General features: G+C 39.9%; 1 protein-coding gene and 1 pseudogene across 7 annotated transcripts in view; one reads left to right on the top strand and one right to left on the bottom strand.

The window, feature by feature from the left end:
- REPS2 (RALBP1 associated Eps domain containing 2) overlaps positions 1-26,959 on the bottom strand; it is a 207,737-nt gene that overhangs the window by 40,034 nt on the left and 140,744 nt on the right. For all 7 annotated transcript variants that reach the window (XM_055267321.2, XM_055267322.2, XM_055267326.2 and 4 more), the window contains one exon: positions 7,250-7,311. In XM_055267321.2, coding sequence (XP_055123296.1) covers positions 7,250-7,311 — 62 coding nt within the window. The remainder of the gene's footprint in view (positions 1-7,249; positions 7,312-26,959) is intronic.
- Positions 10,446-13,027, top strand: LOC129475217 (chromobox protein homolog 1-like; annotated as a pseudogene).

The raw sequence follows: 26,959 nt of genomic DNA, 5'->3' as shown, positions 1-26,959 counted from the left end.
GCTGGAGTGCAGTGGCTCGATCTCGGCTCCCTGCAACCTCCAACTCCTGGGTTCAAGCAATTCTCCTGCCTCAGCCTCCCAAGTAGCTGGGATTACAGGCACGTACCATCATGCCAGGCTAATTTTTGTATTTTTAGTAGAGATGGGGTTTCACCATGTTGGTCAGGCTGGTCTCAAACTCCTGACCTTAGGTGATCTGCCCGCGTCAGCCTCCCAAAGTGTTGGGATTACAGGCATGAGCCACTGAGCCTGGCCTCTTTTTTTGTTTTTTGTTTGTTTTTTTGAGACGGAGTTTCGCTCTTGTAGCCCAGGCTGGAGTGCAATGTCGCGGTCTTGGCTCACTGCAACTTCCGCCTTGCAGGTTCAAGAGATTCTCCTGCCTCAGCCTCCTGAGTAGCTGGGACTACAGGCGCCTGCCACCCCGCCCAGCTAATTTTTGTATTTTTTTTTTTTTTTTAGTAGAGATGAGGTTTCACCATGTTGGCCAGGCTGGTCTCGAACTTCTGACCTCAGGTGATCCACCTGCCTCGGCCTCCCAAAACTTTTTGAGTACCAACATGACACTCAAAGGAAATGCTCACTGGAGCATTTAGGATTTTGGATTTTCAGATTTGAGATGGTCAACTAGGTAAGTGTAATGCAGATATTCCAAAAAAAAAAAAAATCTGAAATCGAAACCACTTCTGGTCCCAAGCATTTCAGACAAGGGGTACTCAACCTGTACTTCATTTTACTATCTTAAAAATTGATTTAGTATGTGTTAAAAATAGATTCAGTATGTATGTTATGCTTTAATAAAATTAACACTTAAAAATGGATTAGATAGCCCTGTAAGAGACTTACATAATCACCAGGAATTCCTCCCCCCCCCCCAAAAAAAAGTATGTGTGGTCTAAAACTCTTAATTTCTCCCAGAAAAATTTACTATTTTGAATCACCAACTGTGTATTAACTTGTGGAAAGAATAATTTAAATGACAGGATATTAATTAAAAGGATAGAGTATTTAAAACGGTGTTGAATATTTCACAAATTCACGGCCTATGAACTGCCATTTAAGTTTAAGTGAGCTGCAGTTTTTACTTCCAAATAAAACAAATGTAGTATTTTATAGAAAGCTGTGTCTAAAAAATTAGTCTTTGAAAAGGAGTAGCATGACTGCCATATTCCTATTGGGTTTGATATCACTTTCAGGACCTGATTCTAGCCAGATGACGAAGTTAGATGAGGAATTAACTGAATGGACCACAGTTGTTCTGGTTTCCTCTCGAGGCCATCTGTGTTCACAGCTAGCCTCTCACAGTAGTACACACAGGACCTGAGGCACACAGTGACTAGTTCTTCCAGCAGGACCTTCCTGTCACATCCTCTAGCCCTGTTCACATCAGTCACCACAAGAATCCCTTGACTCCCAGGCCCCTTGTGATCTGAGTTCTTGTCCCCATAGGGTCTGAGTATATCCCCTAAGCTGACCTCATGCCTCCCCAACTCCAGAACCCCTTTCATTGTGCCCTATAAGAACTCATCAATAAAATTCCCTATATTCTCAACCTCTTCTCTGAGCATTCCTTCCTCTTGCCCTAATTCAGTGCTTCTCAACTCTGGCTGCACTTCAGAATCACCTGAGGAGGTTTTTAAACCTCCCAGTGGCCGGACCTCAGCACCACACGCCAAAATCTCTGGGAGGGGCTTCAGGCCTCAGCACGGTCAAAGATCCCCCAGATGATTCCACTGTGCAGCCAAGGGTGAGAACCACTGGGCTAACTAAAACCCTGTCCTCCTGTCAGTTTCTGCTCCCCAGACAGAACTCCTTTGGTAGGGGCTGTTTCTCTCCCACATCCCTACCGGAACTGGAACTAGAAGTGAGTAGGAGGCTTGCTCCCCATGGTCACTTCCAGAACACTACAGCCATTTTCCCTACAATCTGGCTTTCCAAATCTCAGGCAGCTCCTCAAACATACCAAGAACTCTTGCATGCCTGTTTCTCTGCATTTGGGTTTTGTTGTTGTAGTTGTTGTTTTTAATCTGCAGTAAAGCTCTGTATCTTTTAGCCAGCTAAAAAAAAAAAAAAAAGGTTCTGTTGTTTCTTTAAAACTAATTTCATTGGTCATCTCACCCCTTCCATGAGTCTTCTTGGTCTCTCTAAGCTTAAAGGTATTCATCAAATGCTTCTCCCACAGTGCTTTCACCTTCCAGTGCTATTTTTAGTACTAATTACATTGCTAGTGAGGAATACTTTGTTACGCATAAGGTGAGAAATCAGTGGCAGAAATAGGAAAATTCTGAGCACATTAGTCTGCAGGGAACCCCAATTTATCAAATGTGGTGCTAACAGAAAACTTAAAAGATAATGTTTTGCACCCTCAAAATCTTTTCTTTATTATAGTTACACTGAAGCTGTGGCTCTATCACAATTGCCATAAGAAAACTGTCATGAGATCAACATTATTAAAAGGACTTAGCTACTGAAGTACCAAATAGTCCCTTAGCAGAGAACTGACCTACAGAATAAACACAAACTCACCGGGCACGGTGGTTCATGCCTGTAATCTCAGCACTTTAGGAGGCTGAAGTGGGCAGATCACGAGGTCAGGAGTTCGAGACCAGCCTGGCCAACATGATGAAACCCTCATCTCTACTAAAAATACAGAATTAGCTGGGTGTGGTAGTGCATGCCTGTTATCCCAGCTACTCAGAAGGCTGAGGCAGGAGAATCGCTTGAAATGTGGGGGTGGAGGTTGCAGTGAGCCAAGATCGCGCCATTGCACTCCAGCCTGGGCAACAAGAGCGAAACTCCGTCTCAAAAAAACAAAAAAACAAAAAAACAAAAAACAAAAGAATAAACACAAACTCTACAGATGGCAATTTACTGGATTTATTAAAATGACACAAACAGTGGACTAATACATTTAGCTCTCACTTTAACACTGCTCTAGGCCAGGCACAGTAGCACACGCCTGTAATCTCCAACACTTTAGGCTGAGGTGGGAAGATCACTTGAGCCTGGGAGGTCAAGGCCGCAGTAAGCCCTGAACACGCCACTGCACTCCAGCCTGGGTGACACAGCGAGACCATCTTAAGAAAACAAAAACAAAAACAAACAAACAAAAAAACCAAAAGAATGCACTGCTCTATATGAAATAGTTTAATTGCTTTTTGGTTATTTATGCTATAAATGAGTCTTTTTTCAAAAAAAAAGTCACCTCTTCTGAGCTGAGCCAAAAGACCATGCCCTAGTCTCTAGTCTTGCCACAGGAAAATGTGAAACACAAACTACTTAATTTTGTACATAGTCACTAGGTTCTTCTTGATCTTACCTATAGTATGAAAAACAAAAAGATGTTTCCTTTAACTTATTCCTTTTCCTAACTCCAGGGCCCCATTTATATAACTTAATCCAGATGTTCATATCACAGTGGTGCTTCAATAAGTATAAGCCAGCTAAACTGCATGTTATGCTGAAAACCTATACTTCATCTCTCTCACTTGATAAAAGAATATATGCTTTTGGTGTATGTAGAAACGATCTTTATATATCTCTGTATGCATATTGCAAATGTACAAGCTCATTTTTCTTACATACTTAAAACCTGGAAAGCCAGGTTTGGTAGTGTGTGCCTATGGTCCCTAACTACTTCAGAATAGTAGTTTTCAAATTTAAGAAATCCTCATAAGAGAACTTCTAAAACTTGAGATTCAATCAACACAAGCTGGTCTGAAATGGAATTGTTTCTTCGTAATACATGAATCCAGAGATATGAGTAGCTCTGAGCAATCTATGAACCGATTCTATAACTAGCGAACATATAGTAAAAGGTACTGCCAAAGTTAACAAAGGAAAAATACATTACACAAAACAAGGATTCCACTTGAATATTCAACCTTGATAAATTTAAAACAACGTTATCTAGGCCAAATGATAAATTTATCAGAACCTGATTTTACTTTAAAATAGAGCCCTTTATTTTGACCTTTGATCCTTTCCCCATTGCTCGTTTTTGTCAGGTTTGTCAAAGATCAGATGGTTGTAGATGTGTGGTGTTATTTCTGAGGTCTCTGTTCTGCTCCACTGGTCTATATGTCTGTTTTGATACCAGTAGCATGCTGTTTTGGTTACTGTAGCCTTGTAGTATAATTTGAAGTCAGGTAGCATGATGCCTCCAGCTTTGTTCTTTTGGCTTAGGATTTTCTTGGCTATATGGGGTCTTCTTTGATTCCATATGAAATTGAAAATAGTTTTTCCTAATTCTGTGAAGAATGTCAATGGTAGTTTGATGGGAATATCATTGAATCTATAAATTACTTTGGGCAGCCAGGCACGGTGGCTCATGCCTGTAATCCCAGCACTTTGGGAGGCCGAGGCAGGTGGATCATGAGGTCAGGAGATCGAGATCATCCTGGCTAACACAGTTAAATCCTGTCTCTACTAAAAAATACAGAAAATTAGCCGGGCGTGGTGGCAGGCACCTGTAGTCCCAGCTACTCGGGAGGCTGAGACAGGAGAAGGGCATGCACCCGGGAGGCGGAGCTTGCAGTGAGCCAAGATCACGCCACTGCACTCCAGCCTGGGCGACAGTGCGAGACTCTGTCTCAAAAAAAAAAAAAATTACTTCAGGCAGTATGGCCATTTTCACGATACTGATTCTTCCTATCCATAAGGATGGAATGTTTTTCCATTTGTTTGTGTCCTCTCTAATTTCCTTTAGCAGTGGTTTGTACTTCTCCCTGAAGAGGTCCTTCACATCCCTTGTTAGCTGTATTCCTAGGTATTTTATTCTCTTTGTAGTGATTGTGAATAGGAGTTCATTCATGATTTGGCTCTCTGCTTGCCTATTCTTGGTGTAAAGGAATGCTTGTGCTTTTTGCACACTGATTTTGTATCCTAACAGGTACTTTATAAATAAAGATATCAATGGTCACAGAAGCTAGGAAATTGCTGGCTTTAACAAAATTTACTAGCTTTATTTACTGTAGGCCTCCAAAGCCTTTAGTGAGCTCACTTGCACAGTGACTCTCCCAGAGGGGTAGAGGGGCAGCAGTCTGCAAATGTGTACCACAGAGCCCTATTAATAACTCCCAGAGACTGTTTTATCACAAGCAGTTTGGGAAAGACTAGAATATATAGGTGTCCCATACAAAGTGGTTAGTAAGACGCTCATAGGGTCAATATCAACTTGACATGGCACAAAAACTAAATATAACCATGTGTTTATTGCCCAGGACTTCATATATTTGAATATGTGTGTCCCACTTACAATGGGTGAAAGGAGGGAATAGGGGAGAGAAATGGAATGTGTATCTTCTGCCTCCGTTTCTTACACACCTGTTCCTGAAATCTGAAATCTCCATAGTTAGGCAGCTGAGCCAGAGGCTTAGGCTGAGTACTGGGCTCACTGTTTATATTGTGATGGGAAATCTGGTAGACAAAGAAGCAGACTCATTCATTAACAGTGACTAGAGAATTCCCAGATCCCCCAGTCAGATCTTTGGTGACTAAGCTCCAAAAGCAGGCAAGAAGCCCACCTCAAGCAGCTCAGATGAAGACTGTTGATAGCAGCAGCATATTTTGGGACCGGGAAGTAACTACTGGCATTTGTGAAGCAAGAGAAAGCTAGAAGGTTGGTTACAAAAGCCATTTCAGATAGGTCTTCCATGCATTCAACCAGGTGGCTCTCAAGCCCCAGGCTTGAACTAACAGCTAGCAAATGCCTGCTCATTTTGTTGTGACAAAGTCCAGGTTTGCTGTTAGTGTGGAGCAGGAGCCTCATCTCATCAAGGTCCTCCTTAGGGGCCTGTGATGAAAGCCTCCATTGCAAGTGTAATGGATCTGCTGTCTGGCTGTATACATAGCCACTCAGACTCCAGTGATGGTGACACAAGGAGCCTTTAGGAGACAGATTGCAATTTGGGAGCTGGCTCTACTATTTACTAGCTATGCCACCTTGGGTAACTTGCTTAGCCCCCGTATACTTCAACTTGCTTATCTGTAAAAAAAAAAAGGGATAATATTAGTACCTGTATCTACCTCAGAGGGGTTTTGTGAGGATTAAATAATGCACTGAAAGCACTTAGCACAATGCCTGATTTATTGGAGATGCTCAATAGACATAGCTAATAATTTGAATGAGAAGAAATTACAGCCAATGAAAGGCTTAGGGCAAAACTAAGGTTTGGCATTAGATATACAGCAGGGACTCAATAAATACTTGTTGACGGTTCAACCAATATCTCTTAAGGCCAATGTTACATCCTGGAAAGGAGTTCTCGCTGGTTTATATGCAGGTCAGGAAGAAATGGGCTTTTTATTACCCTTCGCACTAAAGCAGGAAGCCAATACCTCATAGTATTTGCATCTCAAGGTTGAGTGGATGCTAAAAACCATTTCATTCACTGAAAGAAGGACAAGCATGTGTTAAAAGTGGTTTCAGTGACTCATGAGTCCTGAGATGTCCCCGTATGGAAGGATAGCTCTGAACCACCCAGAACAATGAAGTAGAAACAGAGACTGTCTACAGAGAAATTTCCCAACATTTTCTGCCAAAAATCAGAAAGGGTCTTTAAAGATAGAAAGTTTCTTCAGCAGCAATTAACAAAAGGAAAGATCTGTAGCACCATATACCACACTCCACTGTTTGCTTCTCATTTTCAGCTCTGCAAAGTGTTGATGAATAAGGCCATAGTGGCACATGTAAATAAGGCAGAATTAATTTAGGGGTGAAACAGATCTTGGTGACATGTTCTCCCCCTCCTGCTATCTCAGCTTTTTGTTCTGAGGAAAAATACCATCCTAAAGAAAGCACCATAGGCCAAAACCACGGCACTAACCCCATGTTGATAACCATTTATTTTTCATTTATGTAGAATTAACATAGCTCCTAAAGTGCTGACGAAAATATAGGCCCCCAGATTGCATATACTATACAGAAAAACCATGTCCCCACCTCCAATTAGAGAGAGGCCCCTTCTTCTACCCTTCTCTGGAGATGAAAACAGACGCACCCCTGGACAGCCAAGAGTGAACTAGTATATGTATGCTTGGTGGCTTATTGAGGAAACTTTCTCTCTTCCACATGAGGCTGGGGAGCTGGCTGGATGAGAATAAATTAAACCACTCTCTGCTCTCTTCACAGGGTATCAGCTTGAGAATCTCATGGACCAGATCTGTGGTGATCAACCCTTTCAAAGAAGCACAGCGATAGGACAACTTCCCTACCACCGAACAGTTAACATAAATCAAATATGTCTCCTACCTGTGATGGACAAGGTCTCGGAGGGAGCGCAGGTGGTGGGGGTAACAATCCTGACTTGGTAGCTGAAAAGAAAAACACATACTGTTAAGGATCACCCCCAAAAATAAACAACAAAAAACTCTTATGCTTGTTAACTTGGAATGGCAATGGCATTTGCATTTAACATCTTTAAGTTTTTACAATCCTTCTGAAGGCTTAAGAAAAAAGAGTACACATTATTTCTAATCCCTTTTTCATTTTCATCCTAACCCAAACTCAAGTATTTATGTAGGCTGTTATAATTAAGACGACATAATAAAACAGTACAGAAAAGACATCTAAAACGCAGCAAGGGAAAGGTGGTCAATTCCTCATTATTCTAATGTTATTTGGTTTCAAACAATCTAGGACAAAAGTCAGAAAGGGTCTTCCTTGATTTCTCTCATATTTCTCCCTAGCTCTCAGCCACTACACTGCTCATTAGCTCAATGAGTAGGCTACAGAAACTAAGGGAGCTGGAACCCAAATGAGGAAGCTTGGCCACCCTGTAAATGCTCCTGGGAATGGATCTGAAAGCAGTGAGGGAGGCTGACAGTGATGGACTGAAATGATATTTAGGGATTCTTCAAAGACCTCAATTTCTTTTTCTCGCCCTAATATTTATTATCAGGGATAACTAAAGCTGTTTCTAGAATACTCTGGCCACATCTGAAGAATCTTTACAAAGTATCAGTCTAATTTTAAATTTTGTGAGATACAGAGAATACTGTTAAGCCAAGAACATCTGAATTGTACCTTAGCAATGAAAATAAACAGCTGCTATGAAATTATAAATAAAGTTCATAAGAACACACAAGAAAAAAGTTTAGCATTACACACTGGCAAGTTAAACCACATTCTTTACAAACTCCTTAGAAAAACACCATCATCCAAATAACTATATGTAGTTTATTTGCAAATTTGTACTATGCATTTGGACAATTTTCTGTGCCTTAAAAAATAAATCAGAGCAATGTACCAAGAACATAAAAGAACATAAAAGATTTTGCAAATTACTTTTGATTTCCCTTAGCTAGCTGGATCAGACAAGCTAGAAGATGGAGTTTGGTGTGTTCCACAAATGTAACTCAGGGTAATATCACAGAGATTTTCATTTTGAGCCAGTGCACGGATATGGTACAATCATGTTGGCCTATCTATGATTTCTCTCAATCTGTCTTTCATTCAAATTTAAGAAACACATTGGTGGGTCAAAACTCCAGAGGTGGTGAGACCTTGAACAGCTGTCAATAACAAAGCACACAGCAGGAGAGAATGCTGAAAGCCTTCAGGAATTATTCATCTCAGGGCTCCTACTCTTTAGATCCTCACAGATTGGACCTTTAAAATTAACAGTTACTTTCAAAACAAATGAAACCAGCCAGGCATGGTGCCTCGTGCTGTAGTCCTAGCACTTTGGGAGGCCAAGGTAGGCGGATCCCTTGAGCTCAGGAGTTTGAGACTGGCATAGGCAACATGGAGAAACCCCTTATCTACAAAAAATACAAAAACTAGCCAGGCGTGGTAGTGCACGCCTGTAGTCCCAGCTACTTAGGAGGCTGAGACGGCAACATCACTTGAACCCAGGAGTTGAGGCTTCAGTGAGCCATGATTGTGCCACTGCACTCCAGCCTGGGCAACAGAGTGAGACCCTGTCTCATTCATAAATAAATAAAATAAAATAAAATAAATCTATGCAAGCCTCTAAGGGAAAGGCCAAGCAATTGTATTAAGAGTAATGTGTGTTAAAACAACTCTTTATTAACAAAAAAGAGGAGTATACAAGAAATGATGAGCCATTTAATTAAATTGACTTGTGCTTCCAGCCAAGATGAAGTAACAGAGAGCAGATTTACCCACCCATTTAAAACAACCAAAAACACATAGAAAAAAAAATATGAAACAACAGTTTTCAAGGCACTAGAAAATCAGGCAACAAAAGACAGTGACCCCTGAGAGAGAGGAACCAACCAGGTGAGCCCTGTGGCTGACTGTTCCTACTCACTGCCTTGAGAGTTATCAGGAACAGTATTTAGATCCTCATTCGGATCTCATTAAGTTCTTTTGTATGGTTAATTTTTTTAAAAAGACAAATGCCCTGCTCTTGCAAAAGATGATGTGTGGGTCTATTTCTGAATACACTTTTAGATAAAAGCATGTCACCTACAACACCATTTATTGGGGTTTATCAGAAATTGCCCCAAATATGAAGAAGAAATAGGGTAAAAGACTGAGGCCATTTAATATGGAATTCTGTTTTAATTTCTCACAATTGAGCTTCAAGCAACAAAACAGTATCACAGGTATATGTCCGTTGTTCATTTTGAATCTCTCATTGTAAGAGTTGGCATAGAGGCCAGGCACGATGGCTCACGCCTGTAATCCCAGCACTTTGGGTGGCCGAGGCGGGCGGATCATGAGGTCAGGAGATCAAGACCACCCTGGCTAACACGGTGAAACCCCATCTCTACTAAAAACACACACACAAAAAAAAATTAGCCAGGCGTGGTGGCGGGCGCCTGTAGTCCCAGCTACTCGGGAGGCTGAGGCAGGAGAACGGCGTGAACCCAAGAGGTGGAGCTTGCAGTGAGCCGAGATCACTCCACTGCACTCCAGCCTGGGCGACAGAGCCAGACTCCATCTCAAAAAAAAAAAAAAAAAAAAAAAAAAAAAAAAAAAAAAAAACAAGAGTTAGCATAGGTTATTTTCCTCATTAAATTCTGAGAGCATTTTTTGGGGGGAAGCCCCCACACTTGTATCAAAAATATTATACTTGACAGGATATCACTCTGTTGCCCAGGCTGGAGTGCAGTGGCGTGATCATTAACACTGCAGTCTCAAACTCCTGGGCTCAAGCAATCTTCCCACCTCGGCCTCCTAAAGTGTTGGGATTACAGGTATGAGCCACTGTGCCCAACCATATTAAACAAATACTAAGAGCAGCTTTGTTTCCTCTTTTCAGTACCTTTGCCACATTTTTTATTTTTCCAGTCTTACCTAGTTAGAATTATCTACTGTAAAAGTTGAATTTAAATGGTGATAATGGGCATTCTCGTCTTCTCTTGATCTCAAAGGGGAGCATTTACTAGCTCACCATAAGGTATGGTGTTGGTGTTTGCTGTAGGTATGTTGTAGATACCCTTTAATAGATTATGAAAGCGGTGCAGGCAGTGGGCAGTGGGCAGCACAGAGTACAAGGCTCTTTTGTTCGGCTGAGAGGAGGGCCATTGGCCGAGGCCTGCGGTACGCCATTTCAGTGAGGGGCTCCTTTGCGGCTACCCTTGCTGCTTTTCTGAGCACCACTGCCCTGGCCGACCCAACGTGCCAATAGCGCAGCACCGATTCCTTTCCAGCTCTTGGGCGCTGCTTTGAGCAGCATCACCCTTTACACCAGAAAGTTGGCACATGCTATGGGGAAAAAACAAAACAAGAAGAAAGTGGAGGAGGTGCTAGAAGAGGAGAAACAGGAATACGTGGTGGAAAAAGTTCTCCACCGTTGATTGGTAAAGGGCAAAGTGGAGTACCTCCTAAAGTGGAAGGGGTTCTCAGATGAGGACAACACATGGGAGCCAGAAGAGAACTTGGATTGCCCCGACCTCATGAGTTTCTGCCATCACAGAAAACAGCACATGAGACAGACAAATCGGAGGGAGGCGAGCACAAAGCTGATTCTGATTCTGAAGATAAGGGAGAGGAGAGCAAACCAAAGAAGAAAGAAGAGTCAGAAAAGCCACGAGGCTTTGCTTGGGGTTTGGAGCCGGAGCAGATTATTGGAGCTACAGACTCCAGTGGAGAGCTCATGTTCCTGATGAAAGGGAAAAATTCTGATGAGGCTGACCTGGTCCCTGCCAAGGAAGTCAATGTCAAATGCCCACGGGTTGTAATATCCTTCTATGAGGAAAGGCTGACGTGATTCCTACCCCAAAGAGGATGATGACAAAACAGATGACAAGGATTAACTCTCCTGAGTAGCAGCCTCTGTCACATCTGACTGTGGGTTTCAAGTGGGAAGGAAAGAAGTTCTACTTGTCTTGACACCATAGAGGTAGCTTGAGAAGATGCCCTTTGAAGAGCCAGTATCGTTTCTGTTCCCTGCAGCAGCCCAAGTGTTTTAAAGCCGTTCCAAGCTGTATAGTTTGCACAACCGTCCCAGCGGAGGGGAAGGGGTATAAGTGCTTCAAGGCAACCTTTTCCACACTTTGCTGAGAAAAAGCAAAGGGCCCTTTATGAAGGACAAAACTTGCAGAACTGGGTGTGTGGGAGAGCAAAAAAATACTGTAGATAATCAAAGAGCATCTCCGCAACGCACAACTTTCTTCCCAATAGTGTTAACTCTACATTTTTACAGCGTAGCACATGTGTAGTTTCTGGCTATTACTGGTGTATTACGTGGGAGAGGGAGGAATGGGGAGGGGGGAAAGGGACATGGGTAGCATCATTTTGATTACAATTTGGGGCCTGATAGGGGAAATGGTGAAGCAATGCAAAGAACAGAAAACTAATGATTTGCTTCTATGTCCAGAATATTTTACCTTTGAAAAAAATGTCACTGGCACCATAAATACGGACTGTGAGAGACTGTTTAAAAGCTGTGAATGTCTGAAATCTATAAGCCACAGTGTTCCCTGCCTAAACTTAATGTACTTAGTCTCACAAATGACTAAGCCAGTTAATAAGTTACCAGAGTTGCCATTTTGGAGATGGAAATTGACTGAGGAAGGAAGGTCTTTTATTGGAGAGTATACAGTACAAGCAGGTCATTCTGCCTCAGAGGTGCTAATTCCTGAAATTAGAAGACCCTTTCTTTTCCAATAATGAAGTTATAAATATCAGCTTGTTCATCGTAGCCACTGGCTGAGGTGTTTGGGAAGGGGAAGAAGGTGGTAGAGGAGATAAGACAGGAGGGAAAGTAAAGGGCCCATACTCTTAGTTGGGACAACTTTTGGTGCCATTCTCTTTTGAGCTTTGAACTCTGAAACCATTGGTGGCAGGGTTCAGTCACTGACAGCACAAGTTTCACTGAATTGACTCAAGAGTTGAGTGATTTCAAAAGCCTTGGTCTCAGGAGAAGAATAAACTTTCATACTGGGCAGTGGTTCACTTTAAAACACACACACACACACAAAACCATTTTTTAACAAATTCTAAGAAGTAACTGATGCCCAAAATGTTCTGTCTTGAGTCATGAGATCCATCAGTTCTTGATATTATCTAGACTTGGATCTAGAGCTACATTGTAAAATCTTTTTAGGTATGTGTTAGATTTCTTTGAAAACTCTGTTTGAATGTAAACCTCATACCACACTCTCAGTTTTTGTCTTAATAAAACTATAGATATGTAATCCCTGAAAAAATAGATTATTATGAAAATTCCTATCCTTATTTTGAGACTTCTTTTCAGGATAATTTGTTGTTGGATTTTAATCGGAGCTGTAACTCTAGCCATTGAGATGATGGTATTATTTTTTCCTTATAATTTGTTAATGTGGTAAATTACATTCTGGATTGTCTAATATTAAAACACCCTTGCAGACCTGGGATAATCTCAACTTGGTAAGTTTTTTATATCTGCTAGATTTGGTTAGCTGATATTTTGTTTAGGATTTTTGCAACTATCTTCATGAGTGAGACCTGCAAGTGATTTCCTTTCTCATATGGTCCTCTATTACGCTTCATTCAGGTGGAGAGCACCACCCCCCACCCCCTACCATGCCCTGTTTATACTCTTAAATAGGTTGTATAAGATTGGAAACTTTTTCTTGAATATCAAATAAAAATTTTCCCAGGAGAGCCACCTGAGGCTGGAGTTTTCTTTAAACAAATTTTTTTTTCTCTTTTTTTTTTTTAATTATTATACTTTAGGTTTTAGGGTACATGTGCACAATGTGCAGGTTTGTTACATATGTATCCATGTGCCATGTTGTTTTGCTGCACCCATTAACTCGTCATTTAGCATTAGGTATATCTCCTAATGCTGTCCCTCCTCCTCCTCCCACCCCACAACAGTCCCCGGAGTGTGATGTTCCCCTTCCTGTGTCCATGAGTTCTCATTGTTCAATTCCCACCTATGAGTGAGAACATGCGGTGTTTGGTTTTTTGTCCTTGCGATAGTTTACTAAGAATGATGTTTTCCAGTTTCATCCATGTCCCTACAAAGGATATGAACTCATCATTTTTTATGGCTGCATAGTATTCCATGGTGTATATGTGCCACATTTTCTTAATCCAGTCTATCATTGTTGGACATTTGGGTTGGTTCCAAGTCTTTGCTATTGTGAATAGTGCCGCAATAAACATATGTGTGCATGTGTCTTTATAGCAGCATGATTTATAGTCCTTTGGGTATATACCCAGTAATGGGATGGCTGGGTCAAATGGTATTTCTAGTTCTAGATCCCTGAGGAATCACCACACCGACTCCCACAATGGTAGAACTAGTTTACAGTCCCACCATCAGTGTAAAAGTGTTCCTATTTCTCCACATCCTCTCCAGCACCTGTTGTTTCCTGACTTTTGAATGATGGCCATTCTAACTGGTGTGAGATGGTATCTCACTGTGGTTTTGATTTGCATTTCTCTGATGGCCAGTGATGATGAGCATTTTTTCATGTGTTTTTTGGCTGCATAAATGTCTTCTTTTGAGAAGTGTCTGTTCATGTCCTTTGCCCACTTTTTGATGGGGTTGTTTGTTTTTTTCTTGTAAATTTGTTTGAGTTCATTGTAGATTCTGGATATTAGCCCTTTGTCAGATGAGTAGGTTGCAAAAATTTTCTCCCATTCTGTAGGTTGCCTGTTCACTCTGATGGTAGTTTCTTTTGCTGTGCAGAAGCTCTTTAGTTTAATGAGATCCCATTTGTCAATTTTGGCTTTTGTTGCCATTGCTTTTGGTGTTTTAGACATGAAGTCCTTGCCCACGCCTATGTCCTGAATGGTATTACCTAGGTTTTCTTGTAGGATTTTAATGGTTTTAGGTCTAACATATAAGTCTTTAATCCATCTTGAATTAATTTTTGTATAAGGTGTAAGGAAGGGATCCAGTTGCAGCTTTCTACATATGGCTAGCCAGTTTTCCCAGCACCATTTATTAAACAGGGAATCCTTTCCCCATTGCTTGTTTTTGTCAGGTTTGTCAAAGATCAGATAGTTGTAGATATGCGGCATCATTTCTGAGGACTCTGTTCTGTTCCATTGATCTATGTCTCTGTTGTGGTACCAGTACCATGCTGTTTTGGTTACTGTAGCCTTGTAGTATAGTTTGAAGTCAGGTAGTGTGATGCCTCCAGCTTTGTTCTTTTGGCTTAGGATTGACTTGGCGATGCGGGCTCTTTTTTGGTTCCATATGAACTTTAAAGTAGTTTTTTCCAATTCTGTGAAGAAAGTCATTGGTAGCTTGATGGGGATGGCATTGAATCTATCAATTACCTTGGGCAGTATGGCCATTTTCACGATATTGATTCTTCCAACCCATGAGCATGGAATGTTCTTCCATTTGTTTGTATCCTCTTTTATTTCATTGAGCAGTGGTTTGTAGTTCTCCTTGAAGAAGTCCTTCACATCCCTTGTAAGTTGGATTCCTAGGTATTTTATTCTCTTTGAAGCAATTGTGAATGGGAGTTCACTCATGATTTGGCTCTCTGTTTGTCTGTGATTGGTGTACAAGAATGCTTGTGATTTTTGTACATTGATTTTGTATCCTGAGACTTTGCTGAAGTTGCTAATCAGCTTAAGGAGATTTTGGGCTGAGACGATGGGGTTTTCTAGATATACAATCATGTCATCTGCAAACAGGGACAATTTGACTTCCTCTTTTCCTAATTCAATACGCTTTATTTCCTTCTCCTGCCTGATTGCTCTGGCCAGAACTTCCAGAACTATGTTGAATAGGAGTGGTGAGAGAGGGCATCCCTGTCTTGTGCCAGTTTTCAAAGGGAATGCTTCCAGTTTTTGCCCATTCAGTATGATATTGGCTGTGGGTTTGTCATAGATAGCTCTTATTATTTTGAGATACGTCCCATCAATACCTAATTTATTGAGAGTTTTTAGCATGAAGGGTTGTTGAATTTTGTCAAAGGCCTTTTCTGCATCTATTGAGATAATCATGTGGTTTTTCTCTTTGGTTCTGTTTATATGCTGGATTACATTTATTGATTTGCATATGTTGAACCAGTCTTGCATCCCAGGGATGAAGCCCACTTGATCATGGTGTATAAGCTTTTTGATGTGCTGCTGGATTCGGTTTGCCAGTATTTTATTGAGGATTTTTGCATCAATGTTCATCAAGGATATTGGTCTGAAATTCTCTTTTTTGGTTATGTCTCTGCCAGGCTTTGGTATCAGGACGATGCTGGCTTCATAAAATGTGTTAGGGAGGATTCCCTCTTTTTCTATTGATTGGAATAGTTTCAGAAGGAATGGTACCAGTTCCTCCTTGTACCTCTGGTAGAATTCAGCTGTGAATCCATCAGGTCCTGGACTCTTCTTGGTTGGTAAGCTATTGATTATTGCCACAATTTCAGAACCTGTTATTGGTCTATTCAGAGATTCAACTTCTTCCTGGTTTAGTCTTGGGAGGGTGTATTTGTCGAGGCATTTATCCATTTCTTCTAAATTTTCTAGTTTATTTGCATAGAGGTGTTTGTAGTATTCTCTGATGGTAGATTGTATTTCTGTGGGATCAGTGGTGATATCCCCTTTATCATTTTTTATTGCATCTATTTGATTCTTCTCTCTTTTCTTCTTTATTAGTCTTGCTAGCGGTCTATCAATTTTGTTGATCTTTTCAAAAAACCAGCTCCTGGATTCATTAATTTTTTGAAGGGTTTTTTGTGTCTCTATTTCCTTCAGTTCTGCTCTGATTTTAGTTATTTCTAGCCTTCTGCTAGCTTTTGAATGTGTTTGCTCTTGCTTTTCTAGTTCTTTTAATTGTGATGTTAGGGTGTCAATTTTGGATCTTTCCTGCCTTCTCTTGTGGGCATTTAGTGCTATAAATTTCCCTCTACACACTGCTTTGAATGTGTCCCAGAGATTCTGGTATGTTGTGTCTTTGTTCTCGTTGGTTTCAAAGAACATCTTTATTTCTGCCTTCATTTCATTATGTACCCAATAGTCATTCAGGAGCAGGTTGTTCAGTTTCCACGTAGTTGAGTGGTTTTGAGTGAGTTTCTTAATCCTGAGTTCTAGTTTGATTGCACTGTGGTCTGAGAGACAGTTTGTTATAATTTCTGTTCTTTTACATTTGCTGAGGAGAGCTTTACTTCCAACTATGTGGTCAATTTTGGAATAGGTGTGGTGTGGTGCTGAAAAAAATGTAAATTCTGTTGATTTGGGGTGGAGAGTTCTGTAGATGTCTATTAGGTCTGCTTGGTGCAGAGCTGAGTTCAAATCCTGGATATCCTTGTTAACTTTCTGTTTCGTTGATCTGTCTAATGCTGACAGTGGGGTGTTAAAATCTCCCATTATTATTGTGTGGGAGTTTAAGTCCCTTTGTAGGTCACTGAGGACTTGCTTTATGAATCTGGGTGCTCCTGTGTTGGGTGCATATATATTTAGGATAGTTAGCTCTTCTTGTTGAATTGATCCCTTTACCATTATGTAATGGCCTTGTTTGTCTCTTTTGATCTTTGTTGGTTTAAAGTCTATTTTATCAGAGACTAGGATTGCAACCCCTGCCTTTTTTTGTTTTCCATTTGCTTGATAGATCTTCCTCCATCCCTTTATTTTGAGTCTATGTGTGTCTCTGCACGTGAGATGGGTTTCCTGAATACAGCACACTGATGGGTCCTGACTCCTTATCCAGTTTGCCAGTCTGTGTCTTTTAATTGGAGCATTTAGCCCATTTACATTTAAAGTTAATATTGTTATGTGTGAATCTGATCCTGTCATTATGATGTTAGTTGGTTATTTTGCTCGTTAGTTGATGCAGTTTCTTCCTAGCTTCGATGGTCTTTAGAATTTGGCATGTTTTTGCAGGGGCTGGTACCGGTTGTTCCTTTCCATGTTTAGTGCTTCCTTCAGGAGCTCTTTTAGGGCAGGCCTGGTGGTGACAAAATCACTCAGCGTTTGCTTGTCTGTGAAGTATTTTATTTCTCCTTCACTTATGAAGCTTAGTTTGGCGGGATAGGAAATTCTGGGTTGAAAATTCTTTTCTTTAAGAATGTTGAATATCGGCCCCCACTCTCTTCTGGCTTGTAGAGCTTCTGCCGAGAGATCAGCTGTTAGTCTGATGGGCTTCCCTTTGTGGGTAACCCGACCTTTCTCTGGCTGCCCTTAACATTTTTTCCTTCATTTCAACTTTGGTAAATCTGACAATTATGTGTCTTGGAGTTGCTCTTCTTGAGGAGTATCTTTGTGGCGTTCTCTGTATTTCCTGAATCTGAATGTTGGCCTGCCTTGCTAGATTGGGGAAGTTCTCCTGGATAATATCTTGCAGAGTGTTTTCCAACTTGGTTCCATTCTCCCCATCATTTTCAGGTACACCAATCAGACGTAGATTTGGTCTTTTCACATAGTCCCAAATTTCTTGGAGGCTTTGTTCATTTCTTTTTATTCTTTTTTCTCTAAACTTCCCTTCTCGCTTCATTTCATTCATTTCATCTTCCATCAGTGATACCCTTTCTTCCAGTTGATCGCATCTGCTACTGAGGCTTCTGCAATCTTCGCGTAGTTCTCGATACTTGGCTTTCAGCTCCATCAGCTCCTTTATGCCCTTCTCTCCATTGGTTATTCTAGTTATCCATTCGTCTAATTTTTTTTCAAAGTTTTTAACTTCTTTGCTATTGTTTTGAATTTCCTCCTGTAGCTCGGAGTAGTTTGATCGTCTGAAACCTTCTTCTCTCAACTCGTCAAAGTCATCCTCCATCCAGCTTTGTTCCATTGCTGGTGAGGAACTGCATTCCTTTGGAGGAGGAGAGGTGCTCTGCTTTTTAGAGTTTCCAGTTTTTCTGCTCTGTTTTTTCCCCATCTTTGTGGTTTTATCTACTTTTGGTCTTTGATGATGGTGATGTACAGATGGGTTTTTGGTGTGGATGTCCTTTCTGTTTGTTAGTTTTCCTTCTACCAGACAGGACCCTCAGCTGCAGGTCTTTTGGAGTTTACTAGAGGTCCACTCCAGACCCTGTTTGGCTGGGTGTCAGCAGCAGTGGCTGCAGAACAGCGGATTTTCGTGAGACCACAAATTCAGCTGTCTGATAGTTCCTCTGGAAGTTTTGTCTCAGAGGAGTACCTGGCCGAGTGAGGTGTCAGTCTGTCCCTACTGGGGGGTGCCTCCCAGTTAGGCTGCTCGGGGGTGAGGGACCCACTTTAGGAGGCAGTCTGTCCGTTCTCAGATCTCCAGCTGCGTGCTGGGAGACCCACTACTCTCTTCAAAGCTGTCAGTCAGACAGGGACATTTAAGTCTGCAGAGATTCCTGCTGAATTTTTGTTTGTCTGTGCCCTGCCCCCAGAAGTGGAGCCTACAGAGGCAGGCAGGCCTCCTTGAGCTGTGGTGGGCTCCACCCAGTTCGAGCTTCCTGGCTGCTTTGTTTACCTAAGCAAGCCTGGGCAATGGCGAGCGCCCCTCCCCCAGCCTCGCTGCAGCCTTGCAGTTTGATCTCAGACTGCTGTGCTAGCAATCAGCGAGACTCCGTGGGCATAGGACCCTCCGAGCCAGGTGCGGGACACAATCTCCTAGTGTGCCGTTTTCCAGGCCCGTTGGAAAAGCGCAGTATTAGGGTGGGACTGACCCGATTTTCCAGGTGCTGTCTGTTACCCCTTTCTTTGACTAGGAAAGGGAACTCCCTGACCCCTTGCGCTTCCCGAGTGAGGCAATGCCTCGCCCTGCTTTGGCTCGCGCACAGTGCGCTTCACCGACTGTCCTGCACCCACTGTTTGGCACTCCCTAGTGAGATGAAACTGGTACCTCAAACAGAAATGCAGAAATCACCCGTCTTCTGTGTCGCTCAGGCTGGGAGCTATAGACCAGAGCTGTTCCTATTCGGCCATCTTGGCTCCACCCCTTAAACAAGATTTTAAACTATGATTCTACTTCTTGAATTGTTATAGGACTCTTCAGACTTTCTAATTCTTAAGTTGATTCTGATAAATGATATTTTTCTAGGCATTTATTCATTGTCTAAAATTTCAAATTTATTAGCATAAGGGTGTCCATACCCCCCTTATTATTATTTTAATCTCTGCATGTGTAATTGTCTTTTCCCATTCCTCATACTCCAGTTTTCTTCACTAATCTCAGCTGGCATTTGTCAGTTTTGTTACTCTTTTCAAAAAACCAACTTTTAACTTTTTTGAGCCTCTGTATTGTATGCTTGCTTTCTGTTTTATTAATGCTGCTTATCTTCTTCCATTTACTTTCTTTGGGCATATCTTGTTCTTTTTCTACCTTAAATTGGTTGCTTAGTTCACTAATTTGTAGCTTTTATTTTCTAATGTAAGCATTTAGGGTTATCAATTTTTTCCAAGTACCTCTTTAGTAGAATATCATAGGTTTTTCTTTGTGATATTATCACTCAGTGCTAAAAGCTTCCTAATTTCCATTATAGTTTATTTTATGATGTCTAAAGTATGTCTTTTAGAATTTCCTTAATTGAGAAGTCTATTAGTAGCAAACTTAGTTTGTTTGACTGAAAAGTCATTTTTCCTCTCTTGAAAGAGGATTTAATTGGGTATAGAATTCTAAATTGACAGCTATTTTCTCCCAGCACATTGACGGTAACATTCCACTGCCTTCTGGTTTCCACTATTGCTAGTAAGAAGCCAGCTCTCAGTCGAATCACTCTTTTGTTAGATGGCCCATCTTCTCTCTGGTTGCTTTTAAGATCTCCTCTTTGTTTTGGGTACTCTGAAATATCAAACTTTATCCTATGTCTGCACATGTATTTCTCTATCATCATTTTATTTTATCACTTGTTTGAGCTTCACTGGAATTTCTGAACCATGTAGCAACCCATTAATTTTGGTCAATTCTCAGTGATTCTTTAAATGTTGTATTTCTACCATTTTTCTCTCCCCTCTCCTTCAAGAGCTTTCTAACTGTACTGTGTTCTAGATAATTTTCTACGATCTACTGTCCAAGTAACCAATTCCCTCTTTAGCTGTTCTTAATGTCTAACAAAATCCAGTCTTCGAGTTTATGTTACAGAATTGTTCTTTTCTAGAAGTTCTATTTGGTCTTTTTTGAAAATGTTTTTTTCATTTTTATAATTTCTTGGCCACTCATTTTCTTCCTCTTTTCTTTCAACATATTTATATAATTTCAATATCTGAGGGCTTTGTATTTCCTGTTTGTTCTTGGTCATTGTGCTTCATTTCCTAGTGTGTTTAGCAACCTGTGACTCTAAACTCAAATTCCTTGGAACTTTACCTATAGGAAAACTTCGAGGCATGTGGAAAGTGAATTCCTCTTCCCTCCATCGCTTCTGCCAGAAATCTGAGGGTACTATCAACCTGGGACCACTTTAAACTAAAATCTTGGCTTGATACTGTGTAAAACTCCTCGTTTCTGCTGTATGACCCAACGTTTTATTAAATGTCCTATCCAAAGACTTTTGAGTATAGACAGCAGTTCAAATACATGCAGCTAATCTCACTCTTAACTCATTAACAGAAAAATGGAGAGAACTGTTTAAGTGCTCTTGTTTAAATTTGGAACTGGGAAAACAGATGAGCAACTGATAGCTGACTAGACAGATCTGAGAAAGCAGGGAGTAGCCAATTTGTACCACAGAAGCCCCCCAGTTCTCAGGAATTGGTGGCATCAAACACCTCTGAATGTAGGGGTAGAATGAGGAAAGCAATAAAAACCTAAAGCAATTAACTAATAGTGGATTTATTTCCTACCCTTCAGGAAAAGGTCATACTTTGACAAGACCCTTCAGGATCTGGTTCTAGCTATTCTTCATGCTGTTTTTGGCTTCAGGGGCCCTACTCTTACAGTCCCCTCTGCTGTAGTAGCTATGCCTTATACCTGTCTCACGCGATAACTCAAAATACAGTAAGTGATCAACAAATATTTCTTTAAACTACCTTAAAATCTATAGGATTATATTCCATCCTCATTAAAAAAAAAAAAAAAAAAGACTGATTGAAGCAGTTTAGGAGCAGTTTTTTCTCCCACATTCTGCACAGTTTCAGCATGTTTCTCACTCCAGCAAAATGCTAGATATAGTTTTCTTTTCAGGGAAGGCACCAGGCCCAGATGAAGGCATGAGGGCCATGCTGAAAACAGACAGATTCAGTAAAAATATGCACTTTGGATGCTGAGATTCTTCCAGCCTTCTTCCCTTCTGCTCCCAGATTGCTGCTTCCTCCCAGAGATTAGCAGAATGTGTTCCAGAGAATCAGATCAGCCAGGAAGACACATCTAAAGAGTTGATATCAAGGGATCTTCGACAAGACGGCCTGGCCAGACCATTCTACCATGAAGCCAATAGCTGGCAACTTCCATCAATTTGCTCATATATTCCAAGCAACTTTTTATCCTTCATTATTAAATATAAGTGGGTGACTAAGTATTACCAGATATCTACAGAAAATGTTCTAACCTAAGGTAGGGATCAATAAAAACAGGAAGAAATTACCTCATAGAAACCGACTAGACCTTTACTAGGAGAAAACATTAAAATATATATTATTATCATCAGAATGATCATTAAGTTTATTCCAGAAACATTTAAACACTAACTATGTGGGAGGTATTGTTCAAGGTACTGGGAAAATATCCATGGGAAAAACAGGAAAAAAAAAAAGCTATACCCTTATGAAGCTCATATTCTACTGAGAAAAGAGACAATGGGGTAGAGAGTGACAGATAAAATTTTAACTAGAGTCATCAGAGAAAGTCTCAGTAAGACATAAGAAATGCTGTTTGCTAAGGTGAAATGCTGGGATGCTATTTAAAAAGAACATCCAGAAAACAAAACAAAATGAAAAGAATACTCGGAAATTAAAAGTAAGATAGCAGAAAGAGAATAGAAAGGTCAAAAATAATCTGAGGAAATCTTCCAGAAAATAGGGTAGTAGCCAAATAAAAGATCCACAAAGAGAAACAGAGAAAACGGCAGGAAAAATAATCAATTAAATGGTTCAATAAAATTTCCCAGAAATGAAGAATATGAGTTTCTAAATTTAAAGGACCCACTGAATACCCAGGACAATGGAAGAAAACAGACTCATGACAAGGTATATCATGATATTTCAAAGTACTAGAGTCAAAATAATTTACAAGTTTTCAGCAGGGCATGGGAGAAGAGAGCAAGTCATATACAAAGGATCAGATGTCCAAATGGTTTTAGACTTCTTCATATATCATTAGAAGCTAGAATCCATTGGCACAATTCCAACAAAATTGTAAAGAAAACTTATTTCCAACTGATGATTGTATATCCAAGACTAGCAGCCTGCATGATGATACAATTAAATACATTTTTAGACATTCAGGGTCTCAAATTGAGCTCCACGCACCCTTTCTAAGGAAGCTGCTAAAGGATGTGCCTCACCAAAACAAGAGAGTAAACAAAGAAAGAGAAAGACACAGGATACAGTAATAAAAGAAATCCAACATGGGAAAAAGAGGAAGGGAATCCTTGGATGACAGTGTAGAGAGATCCCATGATGAAAACTATGTACCAGGCATTGAAGACAATCAGTTTATATTTCTTCAAAAAGCTGAAACTGACGGAACACCTGAGGTGTGAGAATTTCATAAGAGGAACTCTGGAAAATTGAAGAAGTCTGTGGTTGAATCAGGGGCAAGTACATTGAAAAGAAACAAGTTGATTATTCACTCCAAGTCAAACAAAAACCTGTGCAAGTAAAAAAAAAGTAATTTACTATATGTCTTACATGGCTATAACAACAATAATATAAACACTAAATATTAATCTAACCAAAATTATAATATATCAGAAGGGTGGAGGAGAAAGATACTGGGGGAGGGAAGATGATGGCAAAAATTGAAATCTACAAGAAGTTACACAAATAATGTTATTTAGAATTACGAAGGAAATACCAAAATAATCAACATTTTAAAACCCTGCAGCAGAGCACATTCTCTCCTAAGTCTTGGAGTTCTATCAATGGCCTTGGAGGAACTTCTCAGACTTCAGTTTGTCCCCAGTTCAGCATGAAGCTCTGGGCCTTCCCCTCTACAATATCAGGATATCAGCTATGATTATTTACTTTTCCAGCTCTCTTTCCTGAAGTCTTTCCACTGACCCTTAGTCATGAAAAAGGAAAATTAAGAGTACTCATTCATTTCACTTTGCTCTAGATCTAGGGTCTCGATGAGAACTCTCTCAAGATTTGCCTACTCACACACAGCTTCTGCAGGGAAGCAGGCAGAGTCAGAAGTGCACCCAAAGCCTCAGGTTTCTCTCAGTTGCCACTCTTTCCAAAAAAAAAAAAATACATATATATATATATATATATATATATATATATATATTATATATATATTATATATATATATATACAGCATTAACTCATGCATTTTTCCTTGTTCGGCTGCTGCTGAAAAATCTCTTCCTTGCATTTATAATTCTGTGTTCCTTTCCTTTAATGGTGGGAGATATTAATCTAGCTACATTCTATCAATTTTGTCTAATTCATCTTTTTGTCTCCCACAGCACCTAAACACACTGCCTTATGTTTGGTCGGTACTCGCACAGTGGTGGAAATTGGAATTAAATTTAATTTTAAAAATCTTCTCTTACAATATTTTCAGTCTGCTCTTGACTTAAAATTGGATCCAAATATTTTATCCAGTATGCCCTAATCAGTCAAAAGAAAAAGTACACCTTCATGCAAAGTGAAATTTAAAAAATACTTTGATCACATGGTGAAAGGCAAAGGAAAAAAAATAGCTGAATAATCTAGTGTACATTTGCAAAAGATGACAATGTACTTGTTAATAGTAACAGCTGCTTTCCTGGGAGGGAAAAGAAAGCAAGAAGACGGGAGGAGAATGTTGTTCCCACATACTTTAAAAAGTGACCATACTCGTCAAGCAATTGCAGGTTTGTCAAATATTATAGTTAATAAAGTGGGATACTAGATATCAGCAAGGCTTTGTCCAGCCAAAAATTTGTGTAAGTGTAATCCAAAGGAAAATAATAAATACCCCAATCCTGAAAACCACATTAAAAACTTCAGGAAAAGAAACTGTCATTTAATCCTAAATTCAGAAGACAGACTAATAATTCCTACTGTTTAAAACAATTTCTTAAGTTTATTGAAAGACATGCAGATTCTGATACTGATTTATTGGATCTCTGCTTTTGGATCTCTGCTTCCTAGTATCTTCATCCAAAACTCCAACCTCTAACAATTTTTATCCTCTTATTTCATTATGCTTAGAAATTTCTAGGTAAAACATTATTCATAAACATTACTATTTACTAATTTCCTTCAGATTTTTACATAGCCCCTAATCAATAACTAAATGAAAATATATTCCAACTTATTGAGTGGAAATAAAGCAGCAGATGTGGCCATTGAAAGCTTCAGGAACAGAGAGCCGATTCTTCAGGGGAACAAAACTTGGAATAACTTCAGCTGTGGAAAGGGGCTCCCATCCCCCCTAACTAGGAATATTTTATGTGAAGAAAATAAAAGCATTCGAATACCAAAGGGGGGAAAAACACTCAAGGAATGGAAAATGTTGAAAGGAGCCTCTCAGTGGGACCTATACTTTTAAATATCAATCAAGTAAAGAGCCACATGCAAAGCTTTAAGGATTTCATCAGTAAGGACCATTCCTCTTCTTGGCAAGTTCATAAAAATGGCTATTTCTTTGTAACAGAAATTGTTCATTCTTTCTTCCTTTCTAATCATAAAAGCATGTATGACCTTATACATACCTCTTGATCACCCAGCATACACAGTGATGGACATGTATGGCATATACACCAGTGTATGTAACAAAATGTTTGCCAAGAACACCTTTCCAGAAATACCTGCCTCTATCCCCTGACGACCACACACCACCCCCCAAAATACAAGCTCATTTAATTCTCTATGGAACAGAATATACTTTGTTACCAGTTAAAAGAGATTAACTTACACATCCTTGTAACTGTTCAACAAGGAAAACATTAATGACTGAGTTTAGAAAAGTAGTGAGATCAAATCTGATTCTTTCACTTTACAGATGAGAAAATTAAGACCTGGAGAAATAAAATGACCTTGCCAAGGACACAAGGCTACTATCGAGCAGTAATCAGTACCACATTTTGAACCTACAGGGCAGGCAGAGCAGAAAAATGCAGAGATGGAGGATAAACAGCTAGACAGAGGGTATTCTACATTCAGGGAATAAGCATGACAGAAGGCTTCAAAGCAAAAAAGTATTGCAACCTCAAGGAGCTCAAAGGATCCTTCTGAACATGCTACAAACCACAAATGAAGTAAATAAGATACTATATACTATCTAAAAAATATGCCATTGTAGCAAATACTTAGACTTCTGAGTCATGGGATTACCTCTTTGCAAGATTATGTATGACTCCCCTGTGTTAAAAAACATTCAGTATAGTGCTAGCATAAAAATAAACATATAAATCAACAGAACAGAATGCAGTGTCCAAAAATAAGCCCTTATATTTAACAGACAAGTGATTCTCAACAAAGGTGCCAAGGCAACAGGAAAAGGAGAGTATTTTTTGACAAACAGTGCTGGGATAACTGGATATTCATATACGAAGAGATTAACTTAGATCCTTACCTCACACCTTATACAAAAATTAAATCAAAATGGATTCAAGATCTTAATGTAAGAGCTAAAACTATAAAAATTTTAGAAGAAAACAAGAAAAAATCTTCAAGACCTTGGGTTAGGCAGACTTCTCAGATATGACATCAAAAGCACAATCCAAAAGGAAAAAATTTAACATTACACTTTGTCAAAACTCAAAACTTCTATACTTCAAAACATATCATTAAGAAAACAAAAAGACAAGTCACAGACGGGAAAATATTTGCAAATCATCTATCCATAAAGGATTTGTATCTAGAATATATAAAGAATTACAGAATATACAACTCAACAATAAGACAAACGCCCACTTTTTTAATGAGCATGATTTGAGTAGACATCTGACATGGTTTGGCTCTGTGTCCCCACCCAAATCTCATCTTGTATCTCTCATAATTCCCGTGTGTTGTGGGAAGGACCTGGTGGGAGATGATAGAATCATGGGGGCAGGTCTTTCCCATGGTGTTCTCATGATAGTGAATGGGTCTCACGAGATCTGATGGTTTTAAAAATGGGAATTTCCCTGTATAAGCTCTCTTCTCCTGTCTGCCACCATGTGAGATATGCCTTTAGCCTTCCACCATGATTGTGAGGCTTCCCCAGCCACGTGGAACTGTAAGTCCGACTAAAGCTTTCTTTTGTAAATTGCCCAGTTTTGGGTATGTCTTTATCAGCAGCGTGAAAACGGACTAACACAACATCTCATCGAATAAAATACAGGAACAACTAATAAGCACATGAAAAGATGCTCAACATCATTAATCATCAGGGGAATACAAATCAAAACCACAATGAGATATCACTTCACACACACTAGGATGTAGGATAATCAAAAAGATAATCATAAGTGTGGGTGAGGATATAAAGAAATAGTAACCCTCACATATTTCTGATGCGAATGTAAAATGGTGCAGATACTTTAGAAAACAATTTGTCCATTTCTTAAA

The sequence above is a fragment of the Symphalangus syndactylus genome, chromosome X (assembly GCF_028878055.3).
Source record: "Symphalangus syndactylus isolate Jambi chromosome X, NHGRI_mSymSyn1-v2.1_pri, whole genome shotgun sequence".
Lineage (NCBI taxonomy): Eukaryota > Metazoa > Chordata > Mammalia > Primates > Hylobatidae > Symphalangus > Symphalangus syndactylus.
The sequence above is the reverse complement of the archived record's forward strand: the minus strand, read 5'-3'. Positions and strand labels throughout refer to the sequence as shown.